Here is a 19,472-nt window from a genome sequence, read left to right on the forward strand (position 1 = left end):
GTTGAATGATGTCATAAACGAGACATTCGGTTGAGCCTTCCATAAAAAGAAATTGATGTGCAAATCTTGTCCAGTTAAAGCCCCGACGTCATCATGTTCAGAAAAGTAGGCTGGGAGATGAGGTCATTCTTACAGATAGTCTACATTCTGATTGGCGTGCACCAGTGATTTCCATTGAACAGGTTTGACTTTTTTCTGTCTAGTGATATCGTATAATGAACTCGTAACCATGGGCTTTTGGTGACGCCCTTCGGATGGTCACGTGAGGTCAATGACCCCAAAATTGATCTTCGTCCTCCAGTGAATCTCACATGAGGTGAGAAGTTTTCCCATGAATTGGATAGTTGTTTCGCTTTGTTCTATTGTGTTCGTTCCAGTCCTGTTTCCCAGTCCCCTACGTTGCTAGATTTGATAAAGTGTAGCACGGTTCCACACGCTTATCTGATGATTAGATTAAATAATTGGTCTTCAATTGCCATAAAGATAACTTTTGAAAGGGTCACCAGAGAAAAGGCATGTATCAGACTAGTTGGCAGCGCTTGTCCAGATACTTTCCATATAAGGGAGAAAAATCGTTTGAAGTAAAGATTCGTCCTCATCTAAAAAGTGAAGAGATCACGTTCGGTGGCCTTATAGGGAGATGACCTTGTGAAGCTGTAAGAAGGGCATACTTGCGCTAAGCTACGGTCCGGGCGAGTCAAGAGATGTATGACCAAATGGAGCTCCAAGACAGCGAAAACAATGTTGGCCGCTTGATGAATTGTCCTTAGTCGATAGATACTTCGTCATTTGGATAAAACGGTCAATGATGAAGTGCCGAGAAGCACTGTGCAGCTATTTTGTCCTTGTCGGAAACCATGAGTAAATTAGGTCTCATGAAACTCCAGAGTTCGAACCCGTGACCCCCCGGCTAGTAGTCTGAACCCTTAACCGTTCGGCCAGTGCGAGTAACTCCCAGTCAGACAAGATATGGTGCCACTTATCAGTCAGTCAAGGAAACTAAGTCTGGCTCCTTGAGTGAAGATTTCTTAGGTGGAAGGTTCACTCATTGCCTCAGTATTATTGGTCCTGTGAACTACTCAGTGATTGTTAGTAGTGTGATTTTTGATTCTTCAACTCAGAATTTGTCCTGTAAGTGAAGTCAGTCTGTGTTCAAACTACTATCGGTAGATTGCTCGTTTGAAATTTCCCTACTTGAGTTCCATGAAGTACTGTACTGCTGTTGACTCTGAGTTGGGATGGAACGGATTTGTAGGGTTTGTCGAATTTACCATAGTTGGCTCCATTACGGGACGAAATCTCCATTAAAATTCTCAACTTTTCTCGCGGCACCACTGTTAGGCAGGAATCCACTCGGATCCCTTTATACCGCACGTCTTCAGGCGCTGCTACGGCCGACAAGCTTGACCCGCTCGAGCTTGGCCCAGAATTCGGGACGCTTGCCGGTCCGGCATCAAGACGAGATCTGATTGGTCAACAATCTGGACCCAACAGCCAATCATGACCCAGTACTGGCCAAATACCGGTTGCCAATGGCGCATCCAGAACGCGTCGGAAATTCCAGAAAGTTATAGCCGCTTATGCTATACATACGAAGCGCTGCACAACTGTTCCTGACTTCGTTTTGGGCGTTAATAGACCTCGTGCACATTTGGTGGTTGTTTTGACGTGAACGCTAGCTTGGGAGGCTCAGACCGGAGAACTAAGTAAGGAAAATACCGTTACCTACAACCACTCAGAAATCTAACTTTCTTCTAGTAACCTCAAGAATTGAAGTTAAATACTAAATAAGTTTCTGAACTAATTTACTACTCACTGCGCAATGAGTAGCGACCTGTTCAGAAACGAAAAATCCCTCTATACAACTTCAGAGAGTGTCATTCGAGAAGCCGGCCAACACCAAGCCACACGGAGTGAACTGCGTGAGTTGATGGAAAGCACACTAAATTCTCTCTCTTGGTAGACTTTCATCTAAAATTTCGCCGGATCAAATCTCCCCAAGATCTATGCCATGCGCACTGCCGACCATCCCCAGCAGAGCTGTGAAGTACTTCCAGGCTTTTCAGCATAGAGTGATTTCTCTCGTTGCTCAACACAACTTCCTCGCTGATATGATCATCAAAGATCAGGATGAACTGTATGAGTTAACGGGATGGATTGTCCAACACGTGGTTCGGCTCAAAACTGTTTCAACAGGCAGCATGCGATAGTTCTTTTGGCGAACGATGTGCGGTCGCCAACTCTGTTTCATCTCACATGTCTACGCCACATGAATACTACTAAAACTGCTTGCACATTTAGTTCATCCTGGCTGAGTTGGGTGTGAATTGTTCAAGACCAGTATAGCCTGATCCACTCTACTGTCGATCGATCGGATACAAACACAGTACCAGTTTGTTTGTTCAATCCTACCCCTACTAAAAATCAATCAGCACATAGAAACACAGAACCTCACCACCCTGTTTCCATCCTGATCACTTGTATTGATCAGGGTCTTGGTCGTTCCGTCTAATTTTAGCAGTTCTCACCGGCTGTCTCAAAGTATTTAGAAAAGGACGATGATCTTTGTTCCGCGATGAATATACGTGTGTTCACTTGAGGTCGAAATTACCAAGTCAATGATGTTGGTCTAAAAGGGGCTGGTAGTGACTGGCGTAGGAATGTGCACCAGTTGTTGGCACGCGGAAAAACAAACTGTTTTCTGTGTGAGCAAAGATCATAGTCCAATCTGAAGATGTTATTGTCACGTTCCAACTGACCTGCTCGGGCTAGTTAGTAGGCAATGACCTGCGTTTTCGGTTTTCGGCTAGCAAAAGTTGAATTTTGGACGATATCTTTTAGCCCGGTTTGAAAGAAACCAGAGAGATATACTTGATGGAGGCCACCGAGGTCGTTCTCAAAGATCCAATGCTTTGTTGCAGCAGTTTCTAGCAAGGAAGACAACCAAATGGATGGCGCTGACTATGAGGTACTCAACATGCGTACCTCGTCAGCTCTGCTGAAAGCTTAGCTTCCCTCTGGACTGTTCGGTTGATCAACTTGGTCAGTTGACAAGCACTGTTTTAACATTAAATCGGCCAGATGGTCCGCTAGGATCAATAATCCCATCTAAAACCGAATCAATTCTTCAGCTTTGATAAGCGCTTGAACAACCACTTTCCATCCCTCCTGAGGATTCACTTACACTTGGTAGTTGCGTTCACAGACGTTGAGCGAGCTAAGTTCATTAAACCTGAAGATGCCACTTTGCCATTGATTGTCGTGACGATGGTATCAGATTGTCACTCACATGATGCTGTGTTATAGGATGAACCATATCAGAAAATCGATACTGTGAAATCTGCTCAGTGATGAACATGTGATAGTTTGGGGTGAGTCATAGGTCAGGTCGAATGCCACCACTCCTTGTCAGCCTAATTTAAACGTTTCTAAAGTGTCATGTTGATTACCAATATCAATTGTTCTAGTTGACTGGTTTCATTAGTGAGCCATGGATGAATGAACGAATATTTCAGCGAGAGAATTCCCGTGTCGATACCACCATATCTGTACACACGAAAGAACGACTGGCCTAGTACACTACTCATAAGGTTGCTGAAAACCTTCGACAGTCCAGTTACCATCTTCGTTAGGTAGCACCGGCAGGGCACATCGACAACAACCAGTGACGTCAAACTTGGCCTTTGAAGATCCTTGTGTCTGAACGGAAATCAATCGCAATGTTCGAAATCTGCAAAAAAACACCTAACCAGTAACGTGTTAAACTTGGCCTTTGGAGGTCCTTGTGTTTGAACGGAAAACAATCACAATGTTCGAAATCTGCAAAAAAACACCTTGAACCCTTTTGGGCCAGATCGCCAAGATTCTTCGGCTCAATCAGTCAGTTTGCAGGGCCAGGACGAGGCCAGAGATCCCCTTTTGGAAGGAACGAGTTATCTGGGGAGGAAACATCCCATTTCTGGAAACACTAAATTGGCTGTTGTAATCTGCGGATGAAGAGTGAGCAAAGTGAGCACATTGGCCTAGACTACGGGTTCGAGTGTGTAGCTACCCAGTCACCCACACACTTGACTGTTCAGCTCACAGTCGCTCACTGGATCACGAAACTTGTCTTTTTTCATACCCGCAAGCCACGTCACATTAAGGTGACTGATCGGACATCGATTGTCTGTACCGTCTAGCGAACGCAGCAACAACTCATGTGCTGTCACACCCACGTACACGCAAACGCACCTACGTATAGGGAAACCGAACACAGTCAGCACGCTGAGACCAGCGCGCGCTCGGGGAGCAGCAAGTCAACCACTTTCCACAAATCCACGGACAATTATGGAACACGTGTAGCAGTCGCGCTGCGAAGAAAACACGTACCCGCCGTCCGGAATTTCATCAAGGAACTCTCGCAGACGATAAGTTCCTCTTTTTTCGACTTGCTCCCATTTTCGCATTGTATTTATTTTTATACGTGTTGCAACCCACCACTGTCCACCATGCCAAAAACTTTTATTAGTGCATACTCCTTCTGATTTGTAATATGGACATCATCAACAGTGGTGCACTAATAGACGGTTTCCGAACTTTGAACCTTCAAAGAAGTGCACTTAAAGTGCAAATCAGTCCCTTAAGCAGCTCGCATAAAATCGACCTAGTCCGAACGGGTGCCTTCCAATTCTGTCGGGCAAAAATCGAGCAGTAAGGAAAGTGAGATGTAAAAATATGTAGCAAATACATCACGTTTTCAAACATAAAACAAAATTTCTCGTCCGCATGGTTCAAAATTCCCGCCAGACAAGGACTTCGTAGCTGTGTAGACTATGTTCTTCTCCTCCGTATGGGAAATATCCACAGTGATGTCCTCCGTGTATCTGAAAGTCAGTGAATTGGCCAAGTTATTATGGTTCTTTTTTTCTACAACATTTATACTTGTCTGGTAGAAAATTCTAGACTTGGGGCTGATCAGTTTTGCTTAACAGTCCTTGGTGATCCCTGATGGTACATCTCCAGGGGTCTATCCAGTGTCAGAAAGAAGACAAATTATCGAGAATTACTCACCTTTCCAACGACTCGCTCTCCATTTATGTGGGCACGGGCAACATACAGTGGTGAGCCATCTGACGCCAAGCCGGCCACAATGGCGTTTTTCGGGACATGACCATTGTTCGCGTTCTCCCAGCTGTAGCTAAACAAACAGGGAGAAAGTTTGGAGGTCAAGGTCAAGCATCAAAAGAGCTGGTACGTCTTAGAACAGAAAAGTACAGCGATAAACGGGAGGACTTGTTTCAGCTAACCATGTTTGCTTCATAAGAGGCTAAACAAATGGTGGCGGTGTAGGAAGTACCGAAGAGAAAACAGTAGGTGAGGGAGTGACCTGAAGATGGGCTGTTGCGAGCATTCTGTGGTCACCCCAACTCCGAACGCCCAACACGAAAGTCAGTCACTGACCTCGGTCAGTCACCATTTCTTGCACCGTCTCCAGCCAAGAGCAAGTAAGGTCACGGGACCCCATTGTGAAGGACGCACCTCGCCTAAAACAACCCAGACTCTTCGTAACCTCTTTTACATCACATTCTCGCGTTGTACACATTCTGAAGGAGGAACAAAGAACAACTCTCGTCCCGGTAGACGGCGTTTTGGATGAATAGCACACGACTGATCCAACGCAGTTAATATTACTGGTCGTTTTCCGTGACTGAAGTATCTTATGCGTAACGACGCACGAGTCGTCTAATTATCTCGTTACGAAGTCGCTGACTCCATCGGACATCAGGAACGCTTCTTAGACACCAGAGGAAAAACGCCTGAAGACACCTCACATCATCCGGCCGTGGTTCGCAACCGTGCAACAATACAGCCCTTACTCTAGCCTGGTAAACACGGCTCTTGTGACACGTTGGTATAACCTTTTGACGTCACAAGTGACGCAGGTTAGCCACTGTGATTCGATCCTGTGAGATTCGTGCACTGACTAAATCGAACACAATTTCGCCAGAGTTAACACAACCACAGAGTTAAGTAAAGTCCGCTGAAACATGCCAAAAGATGATATGAAGTCGGTCAATTTATTCAACAGAGGTTTCGTTTGAACATCGCCTTCAAAAACGACGAGGGCCCCGTCTGCGAACTCCAGTACGGCAATCTTCCTACCGGTAAGGACTGAAATGCCGAAGTTTCGGACATCAATTTCTGTAGCGATATACACTCATTGGCATATCAATTTGATTTTGACGGGAGACACACCTGGAACCCATCTGAATCTCCCATAAACGAGAGATTCAGCTCGGTTCCAGGTGAGTCACCCATAAAAACCAACTTGGTATGCAAATGAGTGTACTTCACCAACTCGGTGCAATTTGGTTTCAAGTAGAACATAAGGTTAAAGGAAACTCGGGGACTGCGCCTACCAAATGAGCCCGAATCAGGAGGGCGAAACCGACTGTGGGCTGTCGACGGATTTTCAGCAACATTACAAGAAGTATGTTACATCCAAATGATAGATACAGTTCATCGGTGGGCGGAGAAGTTTCTTACTGTCTTCTTTATGTGTTGTTCCGATACTGGTTACAAGTGGACTTCCAAAGAAACACTTGAGAAATTTAAAAAAATTGTTTCAGGCTGATAGTAAGGTTGTGCTGACCGAACAAAACAAATTCGGAGACCATTTGAAAGTAGTTTCTCACGTCAAATAGCCTACCATTTATTGGTGCGGTGAGCGGCGGTGTCGCAGAGCACCTCATACGAATGGTGTGAGTGTTCGCGCCCTCCAAAAGCGCAATAAGCCTGGTTGAGACGAGGCACGACCTTGCCGGGGAGTAGATCGCCATTTTGGTTCATTCGACCAATGTATACGCCGCAGCCAGCGTCAATCGCGTTTGACGGTACTCGTCCATCCCGTTCGTGCACCCATGACAAGCCAACTTGCACTCCGTGACCGATCCGCGCCATGAGACCTAAATTAGAAAGGCATGGAGAAAAACAAACCCTTATAGCTCAGATTGATACACTATATAATAGTAATAGAAATAGAAATAACCATCCAACAGTAAAGCCATTTTGGTGTCTAGCTTCCATACCTACCGAAGGAAGCAGGAGATTGCCTAATCCGAGTCCACTGAGGTCGAGATACCAGGATTGGGTTCGAACCACGGACTCTCTGGTCAGTGGGTTCGTCCGCGAGCACCCAAATCTATCAAGCTTTCTTCAAGTTTGTCTCAACATTTACGTCTACTGTCAACGATGTCGAGGTTGACTGGTCACGGAAGCGTTATGTTCAATCAGGAAACCGTTCGAATATTGGTTTTTTTTAAAACGGTCTACTGGATTTCAGGCTAACTGCGCTGTCAACAAACTGTTCTGGCAGTCGGGTATTGTTCCATGGGGATGAGTTTGCCTCCAAAATGAACAAGAATATCCCTTAGATGCCTAAATCAAGCTGGGCAACAAACTACGTATCGTTCAAATTACCAGCGTAACGGCGGATACTACTGATGGGGGCATGCAAGTAGCGTGTTTTCTCGTAAATCCTCTTCGCGTCTCTTGAAAAGTGAGATCTGTTACGGAATTTGTGGAGTCGCATTTGTTTGCATTTGAGCGATGGTCAATGAATATCCGGGAAAGTTCAGGAAGACGCGTTCAAGGAGAAGGTGGATATTCAGTTTTTGTAAACAAGATGCTTCTCTGTTCAATTGTCTGTCACTGTTCAGTTAGCAACGAAGGTCTTTCATTTTCGCCAGTAACAGCAAAAGGACAAACCAGTATTTGATTATCTTTCACTTTTATATTTAATATACTACATATATATTTTTTATTTACATTTACACGCACACATTTGTACTATATTACATCATATCATACTACATTATGTTTATATTTTATTGTATTATATTATATTATATTGCATTATATTGTATGGTAGTGGTTAAAGCGTGAATTTACTGACCGGAAGGTCCGTGGTTCGAACCCGACCTCTACCTCTCGACTTCCCCTGCCTAGACTTGGGCAACCTGGCAGTATTCCGGCCCTCGTGCAACCTTCGGGTGGCATGGCAGTTAGACACCGGATAGGTGCTACAACTGAGCGATTTGCTATCTGAGTTCCTGTCGTCACCAGTCGTCTTGCGATCCTCAAGAAATGAGGATAGAATGCCAGGCAAATGGTCTCAGATGTCCAATAGCTTTTGAGATTGCTTGTTTTCCCAGTAGTCTTCTAGTTGAGAATTTATGAGTGTTTAGAATTTTGGGAATTGAAAATCACGAAGATTTTGTCTGACGAACCAGGTAGTGCCATGTCATTTTGCGACCAATAGGGAGAGAGGAAAAGTGAGCCTAATGTGTGGACCAGTTTTGGTGAATTTGCAATTCTACGACGATAACTGTCCAAAGAATGACCAAGTTTAGACATGTATATAGTAATACATATAGTCGATAGTACAGTACAGTATCATTCAGCTGTACCCAGCTGCCATGCCACCCAGAGAGAGCATGAGGGCTGGGCTAGTGCCAGGTTGCCCAAGCCTAGACAGAAAGGCAGAGGTCGGGCTCGAACCACAGACCTTTCAGTCAGTGAATTCGCCATTTAAGCACTGAGCCACAGTATAGTACAGTATAGCACAGTATAGTACAGTTGAGAGTGGTATATGTACGGTGTATAACCAAAATCTGTTACAAAATCCCACATGGAATATCACAAATAAATGGCCCAAAATACACAATGAATTATAGTCTGAAGTATGAATCTAACCCTCTAGCTAGACATTGACTACTGCAGGACACAACTCACCGACTTGTGGAATAGCACAACAGATGTGACTGTGCGAATTCAGTGTTGACGATTTATACTTGCAAATCAGAGCAAAAGGTCACTGGATGCCAGCCTACACAGCGATTGTTGTTCTCTTTGATTTCTGACCAATGTGGACGCACGTATTTCCAAACTTGACACATTTGTTGATTGGCCTGCTTTTTTTAGTAGTGCCTTGGCGTGTGGAATTTCTCGACTTTGTGTGTGTGTGAAATCATTAATCACAAAGTTGGTTTTCTGCTTCTGACCAGTACCTTATGTACCACAATTGTTATATAGGGAACCGAGCTTAAATGCACTGTCGATGCGGAAAGAATACTTGATGATTAGCGAATATACACCCGTTTGCACTACTCATAGAGTTGCGGAAACTCGGGGACTGCGCCTACCTGCTGAGCCCCAAGAATGGCGAAACCGGTCGTGGGCTGTCGACGAATTTTCAGAAACCTTATGAGTAGTGCATTACGCATATACACGTACCATGACATATCGAATATCGTAGCGACTGAAACATGAGGCAGCTTGGTGCAGCACATTGAGTTGCCTGGAAACATCACAAACGAGAGGTTCAGTTGGGTTCCATGTGAGTCTCTCGAAAAACCAAATTTGTTTGCAAATGAGTGTATATTCGCTAATTTCATGCAATTTGGGTTCAAGTAGAACATAAGGCTGACAGAAACTCGGGGACTGCGCCTACCTGCTGAGCCCCAAGAAGGGCGAAACCGGTCGTGAGCTGTCGACGAATTTTCAGAAACATTACGATTAGTGCACTACAAGGCTATCAGACCAAAACATAGTTGGTTTGGAAAATGTGACCAACCTTGGTTGGAAAGGGGGTGTGTACGGTCTTGAGAAGTCGTTCTGATTGGAACCTCTCGGTTGGATTTGGCAGGTCGGTTGCATGTGTTTGGTTATCGCGGTGCTATATGCCGGGGTTCGAACCCAACCCCGGCATCTCGACTGCGCCTGTCTAGGCGCATTATCCCAGCCCTTGTGCTTCCCTCAGAGGCTTGGCAGCTAGGTACCAAATGGAATCGAGACAAGCGGTATTTTTGCCAGTGGCGCAGCACAACTAATTCCATGAACCGCTGTACACAGTAAGGGACGCTGAAAAATTGAGACAAACATGGAGAATACAGTACAGCTGCTAGACGAGGAGGGTTGTTCATTCACCTCGTGCATACGAAGAGGCCTTAAAATTGGCTGAACCCTGCATTGTCTGCTTTGTTTGATTCTATCTGTCAATGCAATAGCTAGTCTTTTGTCGACCTAGGCTAGTCGACATTTCGTGAGAGCGCAAGCTTGTGCACAGAGGATGGGGTCCGCCACAGTTTATGTTGTTATCCACCTACTGAGTATCATGACTTTCCTCACGAACCAGCAAGCTCTAAAAAGTGTGCAAACACCTCTCCTTCCTCTGCGGCCGCTTGAACTCAAAATCCAGATCAAAGGAATCTCGCTCAATGGCGATACACGCGAATTCATTTGACAACCACTGCCTGGGTATTCACTTCGTCTCCAAGGCCAGCTTAGTCACCGACGTCACACTGACACCTAGTCCACATTACAGTATGCTGATCACGTGATCGTTTCGAGCTTGTGGCAAAGGCTGGCTGATTCAAACCGAACATACCACATCCCAACTGAAACCCTAAACTTACAATCTTTCTATTGTTATCATCACTGTCCGAATTTACAACCAGCAGCGCCAGGCTTATATCCACACACGCGACTCTGTTTGGCGGACAGATCGAAAGCAAAGAGATCCGTCATCTTGAAGTAAGTCCAAATAGTCATGGGAGAGCTTTAATCCGCTGTTCTCAAGTTGTTTTGAGCTCAGGATGGCTGGGTCAATAAGGCGAGAACTTACTGACCGGAAAGTCCGTGGTTCGAACCCAACCTCTGCATCTCGACTTCGCCTGTCCAGACATGGGCGGCCTTGCGGTATCCCAGTCCTCGCGCTTCCTTCGGGTAGTATTGCAGTTAAGCACCTAAACGGTGTTACAGCTGAACGATTATTACTGTACTACAAATAAGTCCCCCAGATGAAACCACAAATTGTTAGCTGGAACAAAACATAGAAGCAAACGGGCGGAAAACCAAGATACTGGTGGCCAGGGTGCGTTTACTGATGATTGATCAGGTGGCCGTTGATATGAGACTCCAAACTTACCATCTCCCTTTTCGCTAAATACACCCATTTGCAAATGAATTAGGCTTTCACGAGAGACTCAACTGAATCTCTCGTTTCTGATATTCTGCAACCGAATGTGCTGCAGACAGGCCGCCTCATGTTTCAGCTGGCACGATATTTGCGTTATCGCTGTATATTTTTTTAGTAAAGAAAACTGCTCACAAGTTTGCTGGAAACTCTTCGACAGCCCACCACCGGTTTGGCCCTTCTTGAGGTTTAGCAGGTAGGCGCAATCCCCGAGTTTCCGTCAACCTCTCCTTTGAACCGCCGTCCTCCTGTTCTAATGTAACTACGCCGAGTCCAAACCAGAGGGGGGGAGCAATGGACTCGAGTTTTACTTTTCATAAGGCGCATCAGCAGTGCATATCCAATTGCCGCGCCGGGATTCGAACTCCGGACATCCTGGATGCGAGGCAAGCGTGTTACCACTACTCCATCGGCGCACGTTGGACGTGTCGGAATTTCCACGTCTGAACACGTGTTCACGCTTGAGAGATGTGATTGGTGTGCCCGACCCATCGTGAGACGACCTGGTATTCAAGCCCGTCACGGCCAGTGGATATCTTCTACCAGCGGCTGAAAAAATTGGATGAAAACAATGCACTCTCGATCGTCGCCAGACAGAGCTGATACATCGATTCCTTGGTGTCTAATCATCATGTCAACTTGGTTGGTGTGAAGGGGTCGCGCTGGATAGAAACTGATAGGATCAATATGGAGCTAGAAGAATGAGGCGTGGGAACGTTTCATCATGATCATCCTCAGCTCTAGAAGCCGCCTACTTACCGTACAGTGTTTCTAGCTGCCAAAGTTTCGTCCACCGATGATTTGGAGAGGTTGGTAGATAGCTACGGACTGCAGCCGGTAGCTGATGTAACTGATGCAAGAGCTAAGTTTTGAAGGCCCGAGCGCCATGTCTGACAATATCTCTAACAGTTTATGCATCGCTCCTCGGGGTCCCATACAGGGAGTCGGCAAAGACGTTGCTTGGCCTCCACTGTTTCGTTCACACCCTTCAGGTTTCCTTTGATCCTTCATGTTTCCATTCTTCACCATTCTCAACAAATCCCGGTTGATGATGGATGACCAATTGCTCAGTCTGTTCAGCAAGTCATTTCTTTAGTACATGCAAATACCTGAGTCAAGTATACTGTTGTTCATGATCGCAATCAAGCAAGTGTCATCTTCATATCTGTGAAATGTAACGCCTTCCTGGACCTGTCTTCACCTTTGGGATACCCTGAGGGCAGTGTAATGCATCCAAGCACCAGACAGAAGAATAGACCACTGAGGTTCTCTGCTGTATGAGCAGTGGGATTCGGGCATGCGGAAAAGGTGTGCGGGTTCGCTCACCGACCTACCGGAAATAAGTGGTGACAAGCAATTAGACACCAAAGTGAAAAATCCCATTTGCACGGAAGTTTTGAAGGGAAAAACATCCTCAAGCGTCTTTTTGAACTTCTTGTACCAAACTTCCATTGGATGCGGGGACGGCATTTTGACACTTCACTAGACACTACTCGCTTGCTCCATCAGTAGTGGGCAAAGTTACACTGATTGAGATTTCACGTACGAAGATTTCCTAGGTGCCCACTGGGACTCCGGGAATAGAATTATATCATCTTTATATGTCTGGTCAAATTGGTCAGATCGAGCGGAGATGTTGAACGCAGAGAGATTTCCGAACGAATTAAACTGGCTCTGAGAGCATGTTTTCAAAATTCCACATTCTACCGAATAGGGGTTCGACCAAAACACAGCGAAGTTTTTTTAGACGTACCATCCCAAATGTTGGGGAGAAACATTGCAAGCCTATAACTTAGTTGGAATACCTTACGACCAGAAATTTTCAATCATTCGACTACTTATAAGTAAACATACAACGAATGAAAACATCTCTAACTGAGACATTTTCTATGTGCATATTCCGACTTGATCAAGTCTATCTCAATGGAAAAATATTTGCTCGAACTTTTGTCGACAAGTTTCAAAGGTTTCTCACCTCTCGCAGCTAAAAATATTAAAATGGTTTAAAGAGGTTGAACGTATACCTAATCATGCTGGCGTCAGTGAAACTTCTGGAAATAGCCTAGTTGAATGCTCCGATGAAACTGACCCACTACTGTTTGAATTTCACAGATATTCGGATTAACTACAGGGGTAGCGGTAGAGGTCAAGGTTAGGGGGCAATCCAGCATTGATTAGAAGACAAAACCATCGAAGGGCAAGCACAAAGGCTACCGACGAATCAGGACACAGGATAACAGATCAACCAATGGATCCGCCCAACCGAACAACCAATCGTGATCTGAGGTCAGACGTACAATGACACACTATTCGACGAATAACGACCAACTGACTGCTACGCTTCACCAAGCACCCTAACAACCTACCGATGACGTCACCCTGACTGGTGATGAAACGTCTACACTCTAATCGTTCAGCTCAGCAAACAAACCAATGACCATCTTTGCTACCTGGACTATAAACATTCTCCTCAATTTTACTGACTGTTAATCGAAAATGCACCATTTGCACCAAACTGTGGAAGATCGGTGCACCTCTCACAAGGTCCACGGTGAGTGGCACCGCATTTTAGACCCCCTTGGTTACTGGTGACACGTGAGCACAAACGTCGACTCCATTAAATCTGAGGTAGTTCGGGGTATCCAGACGGCGTGTTCCGGTGCCTTATGTACATGGCTTCAGATCAAACAAGTCTGTCATGTCACAGTAAGCCACGTGTGTAGGTAAGCTAGCCAGCGAATCAGCTGATCAGTGCGGTTGACTCTGAAGCACGAACGTATCACAAGATCCTAGCTGTACTGAAACACTCGTTTGACAACTTCCCTAGTTTGTCCTCAGGACTCATTTAGGAAGCGCCTGGCATAACGAAGAGGAAGTTCAACGCAACATTTAAACTGTTCAATCAAGTCGGATGGGACCTGGAGGGGATTTGTAAAATGAATTGTTGCCCAAAGGTATGCACAAAGACACACGTATCCAGTTTCAGCAAAGCGTTACAAGAGGTTAACCAAGGCAGCATATATCCCCAGAAATATCTTGGAAATTCCGTATTCAACCGTAGCTGCATCTCTAGCCTCCAAGTTCACTTTTGAATTGCCGAAAATAGAAAAAAAGTCTCGGAATTTGTGAGTTTTTGTCCTCACGATGGGGAACGGCGAAAAAACGTCGGTGGTAAACATAATGAGCCCTTATCAGCCGATTTCGAAATTTGAACAACGATTGGACACGCAACTCTGTCTAATTGCGATTAGTCACGAAAACTAGTAATTACTGGACCGGCAGTTTCCGGCGGAACCGTGTTCATGGAAGAACATCATTGTGAATTTCCGGAGAAAAAGTCTTGTTTCTACTCAATCTAGTGTTAATTCTTTAGTCACTTGCAAAAAGTTGATGCATCTTGGCTGATGAGCGATGTATGGCCTGATTATTATTGGATGGACGACAACATGGGAGTTTCCGCGTCACCGCTGAGAAACGAGAGCCAAGTTACCCCGAAAAACCACTCATATAATGACCTATTTTTATCTCGCAATGTTCAATTAACTTATGGATTCTGAACTTAATGTACTTGACTCATTTGGCAGACAATTTACCGACCCCTAATTGTCAGTAGGATCACACTACTTAGTAATTTGCAGTAACAAAGCAAAAATGCAGAAATAAAAAGTTCCCGCTGAAATGAAAATGGTGAAGAAACTCACCTAAAGTTTGGGGTAATTTCCATTTGAAGGGCCCTAAATTCGTTGATGAGTATGCAGACAAGTGGGGATTCCGGTGCCAGGTCATTTCAATGTCCTTCTTGACGTTCCAAAATGTGGGACTAAACTAAGCATCCGGTAGTGTACCAAACTCAGTTCCAATTAATAGATTAATTTAGCTAGAACTTGAGTTCAAGCACACCACAAGTTTGGCAGATATTCGGGAACTATGTTAGCCTGATAAAACCAAAAGTGGAAAGTCAAAACCGATCATGGGGTTTTGAATGGCTCTCAGTAACTTTATGGGTAGTGAGTTCCTTTGAGAAAAGTGTATGTTACAGACTTAACAATTTGCTCAGAAGGTTTCTAAAAAACTTTTCCACAGTCTGAGAACATCACAAATGTGGAATTTAGCTGGGTTCCAGGTGAATATTCCGTCAAAAGCCAGTTGGTTGCAAAATTCTCCAATTTCGTAAAATTTGTTTCAGCTAGATCATAAGATTGACGGAGCCTCGATGACTGCGCCTACCTGATGAGACCCAAGAAGGGCGAAACCGGTCGTGGGCTGCTGAAGATTTTTCAGCGACCTTATGAGTAGTGCATTACGCATATACATGTATCACGATATTTCGAATATCGCAGCAACCAAAACATGGAGAAGCCCAATGCAGCACATGCAGATGCTTAGCAACATCACAAACAAGAGATCTGGCTGGGTTCCAACGACCAGTTTCGTTACCTAAACTAGCCAAATCCTGCTCAATTTAATGACTGGTAAATGCAAAGTTTTGTCACATCCGGAAGGTAGAACAATATGAATATCTCCGTCTCTTTTTGGTTTCGTCAACAATCATGAAAACGCGCATGTGACTGTGCTTCTCGGGATCCAACGGAACTCGAAACATCTGAGCACTGGACTAATCCCCGAAATCAATCGATCCATATTGATACAAAATGTTCGAACTACTTGCAAGTAGTCAAATAATTAGTTAAATAACTGAACTGATGGTTAGACAATCGATCTAAAAGTTTAAATCGGTGTTGACTTTTCACCAGATATACTTATCTGCACACCGGTCTAGTTTTCATCGGAGACCAACTTGAATGCAAGCTGGATCCCTGGTTTACGCCTGAATTTTCTAAAGCAGTTAATTCTGAACCGAGCAGATTCATACGGAGTGTCCCCTGACATTTGCCAAAATGCACAGTCTCCTATCACACCAAAAATCTCACCAAGAGCATAATTGACGGAGAGGAACAGCGACTGTTGGATACCAATATCCACCTGAATTCAATCATCACAGGGTGATAATTATCAACCTCCAATTGCACTGTCTTTTCGTTTCTAAAGTGGTCTGTTAGATTGTCTGAAATCAAAACTGTCGCGGTCGGGGTTTGGAAAAACAGAAAATGAGACTGACCTTGTAACCGGACAACGATAATCACGCGCAAATCTTGGAAACCGAATACGTACAATTGGTCAGGTGGTAAATTTTTTTCTTTGGTCTAACTCTTAAGGGTATGTGTTTTTGTAAAAAGAGAACTAGTGATACTACGAATCACAGTCAACTGAGGACGATTCGCAAATGATTCTTTCAACAAAATGGCTCTGTTGTTCCCAGTCACCAGTAGGGACTTTTCCACTTCGGACACTTCCGACAGTTTCATACCACTGCGTTTTATAATCGGAGTTCTCAGCGGTATTCTTCAGAGGCATTCGGGAACTGAGTTTCCGGATAAAGGGATGTTCTTATAACATTATAGTTCATGCAAGACCTAGAAGAACTTTGGTGCGCGTGTTCTCGAGAAAGGCTGGCACTTTATGTTTTGTATGTGGGGGGTGAACGCGCGACTGGGTACTCCATATTACTAGCAGTATATTTACTACCGCGTCCTGATGTATTCCTCAATCTGGAGGTAGTTCACTGATTAAGGCGCGAAGTCACTGGCTCCAACCCCAATTGGCATCTCGCCTGCTCCGGTCTGGACTTGGACAGCGTTTCAGCCCTCGGGTGGCGTGGCAGCTAGGCACCGAAAAAGGTATTATGACTTAACGAAAGGTTTTCTGTTTGACTGTCACTCACAATAACTCTCTCGTTCAGGCGCACAGCTCACGTGATCAACAATGGATATCACCGAAACGGCAGTCATCATACTTGAAATGCTCACGCCAATGATCGTTTATTCAACTACCCTATGTTGCGGTTCCCCTCTGCACTGGAGCTCTGACAACCGTGAAATTTACTGGTACGTCATCAGTACCCACCAATGAATCCAAGATTGCAATTGCTAGCCCATATCGGTTCACCATAGCTTGATGAAAGTGGTAATCCGCCTTAATCCGGTCTGTACGACCGGTCCAAACAGAAGTATATAAAAACCAAAGTAGTAGTGTATGCGTACAACCACTGGTCGTCGGGTACATCAGCAAGAGTGGGTGGATTTCTGTCAAAAGTTCTCGGAACAAGGCTGATTGGTGTACATATGTAACAATGATTCATTGGGTGCGAGTGATCAACAACTAAGTTGTCCATTAGGCTCCAGTCCATAATCTTTACTCTGATAAATTTGTGGTCTCATACTGTCGGCAGAATCATGACGATGAGCTAAACTCATCAGCATCGCGATCAATTATTTGCAAGGTCAGCCTATCACGCAAGTGAATCCACTCGAGTTTATGCAGTGGGGAACTTGACTCATTCTCAAGTAGTATGCAGGCTAGCGCGTTGCACAGAGATGGCTAATTTTAGTGCATTATCGATTCATCGACTACTTCGAAGCTGAACAATTTTCTGGCTTCTTTAAATTGTAACGAGTGAAGGAAGGTTGGAGCATGAGTTACCTGAAGCAGAACAGCCAGAAGATACAGGAGTCTCTTTGCCTTCATAAGTTTCAAACTCAAAACAGGTTGACGGCATCGCAACCAACGTACAGCATTGAGTTAGACGGGCACAAATGAAACGGTGAGTCGGATGAGATCAGACCTAATTCTGTCTAACTTGTGAGCACAAAGCCTTGGCTAATGGGGTTCTGGTAAACAGGGTTAACGCAAATGATCGCAAGTTTCGGTCTTTGATTTCTTAGCAAAGTTCCGAAGGCATCATCAGAGTTGATCTTAAAACCTACCTACAATGATCAACAAACATCGATTTGCAGGCTGAAACAATCCTATTGCGTGGCGCTCAGTAGATGCTCCGGCAGACTTTTAGGGACCTTCTGAGAACGGAAACTTCACCTAAGTCATTTGGTGATACGCAGAATGATGAGGGAAACTCTCGTACCCATGTTGAAGGATATTGAGCCGGCCACCCGAAATCGCAAGGTTAAGGCAGACACAAGCTTTCTTTTGGAACTTTTGAAGAAAAAAATTGGAACCCTTGTTTGTTGACGATGTCGACCGAATTCACTAAAGCGGTTGGCTTGCCACGCTCACGGTGTTCGCTGAGTTCCATACCTCTTTTTCACTAAAATTTGCCTTCATGAACCTCTTTTGTAATAACCAGTTCTGACATATCTGACCGAATAAATACCACTTTCTAAAGTACTTCCCAAAAAGTTTTCCCTCCAAAAGTGATAGTATCATCTGACCACGCGGAAGACCACCGAGCGTTGGAAAACAAGCCAGGCAGAAGATGCAGGGCACCACGTTCCAGGAATTCCCTGCCGCTAACTCGTAGCGACCATCCCTCTGGATCAGTTACCTGTGGAATAGTGAGCGGGTTACAGAGAAACAGGTGGAGCAACCGATCATCATCGTCATCATCATCCTCATCACCATCATCATCACCATCTTCATCACCATCTTCATCATCATCTTCACCATCATCATCATCATCATCATCATCATCATCACCATCATCACCATCATCATCATCACCAGAATCATCATCATCATCCTCATCCTCATCATCATCATCATCATCATCATCATCATCATCATCATCATCATCATCATCATCATCATCGTCAGCAGCAACAACAGATGAGAAACCTGGAGTTTCAATGCTCTACAACCATGTTTGAAGGTTAAATGAATTGTTCTCTGAAGTTTTCAACCGACGATTTCGGCGCTGTTTATTTTTTTTTGGATAAACGAGCTATACATGTCGGTTAGTTTATCACCAACCGGATTCCTCCTTTGGCCTGCTGCGCCTAGCAACTAGAAACTTTTATGCATATTCCACGAGTCCTTCGTCTGCTCCATCTCTTCAGCTCCGGAATCCTCGATCCAATAAGGTGATTTTTCCACCTGAGGTATGACATTTTGTCGAATTGTGTTGTACTCCAGCCCAAGAGGAGCACGTGTCCACGCCTCCAGAAAGTTTTCAGCATTGCTCGAGACCCAAAACTTGTGTCTAATTGGTTGCGTCTCTCCACAGGCAGATTGCTCAGCATCCTGTAGGATTGGGGACAGTGAAGGTCATTATCAAAATATGTCTTGTCCAAAAGGGGTTTCAGTCATTGGTTCTAGTAGACTTGTTTCACAAGCGGCAGTAACTGAACCCGTGCCACCTACAGCCAGTTGTGATGTGGCCCATCTGTATTAGAGTCTGGCTTGCATGCGGGAGGCACCGTATGTCTAAGCGGTTTCAGCGGTTTAGTAAGTTACTACTGCACAGAAGCAGTCAGCACGTGACTGCCACAGACGTCTGTCGTTGTAGTTCCCGCGGCTCGAGTCAGGTTTTAGATGACTACCCGATTGAACCTCAGCAGAGCCAAGCCTACCTAGCCCGTCAACCAAAACAACATCTGGGATC

At 44.9% G+C, this 19,472-nt stretch overlaps 1 protein-coding gene across 1 annotated transcript; it reads right to left on the reverse strand.

Annotated features, from left to right (window-relative positions):
* Positions 1 to 4,548: 4,548 nt before the first annotated feature.
* On the reverse strand, positions 4,549 to 10,997 carry T265_03260 (hypothetical protein; the record flags this gene model as incomplete). The annotated part of the gene is made up of 4 exons (XM_009167693.1): positions 4,549 to 4,865; positions 5,053 to 5,173; positions 6,692 to 6,947; positions 10,970 to 10,997. 4 exons carry the CDS (start codon positions 10,995 to 10,997, stop codon positions 4,773 to 4,775), a joined length of 498 nt encoding a protein of 165 aa, XP_009165957.1.
* Between the last annotated feature and the right edge of the window lie 8,475 nt (positions 10,998 to 19,472).

The sequence above is a fragment of the Opisthorchis viverrini genome (genome assembly GCF_000715545.1).
Source record: "Opisthorchis viverrini unplaced genomic scaffold opera_v5_45, whole genome shotgun sequence".
NCBI lineage: Eukaryota > Metazoa > Platyhelminthes > Trematoda > Opisthorchiida > Opisthorchiidae > Opisthorchis > Opisthorchis viverrini.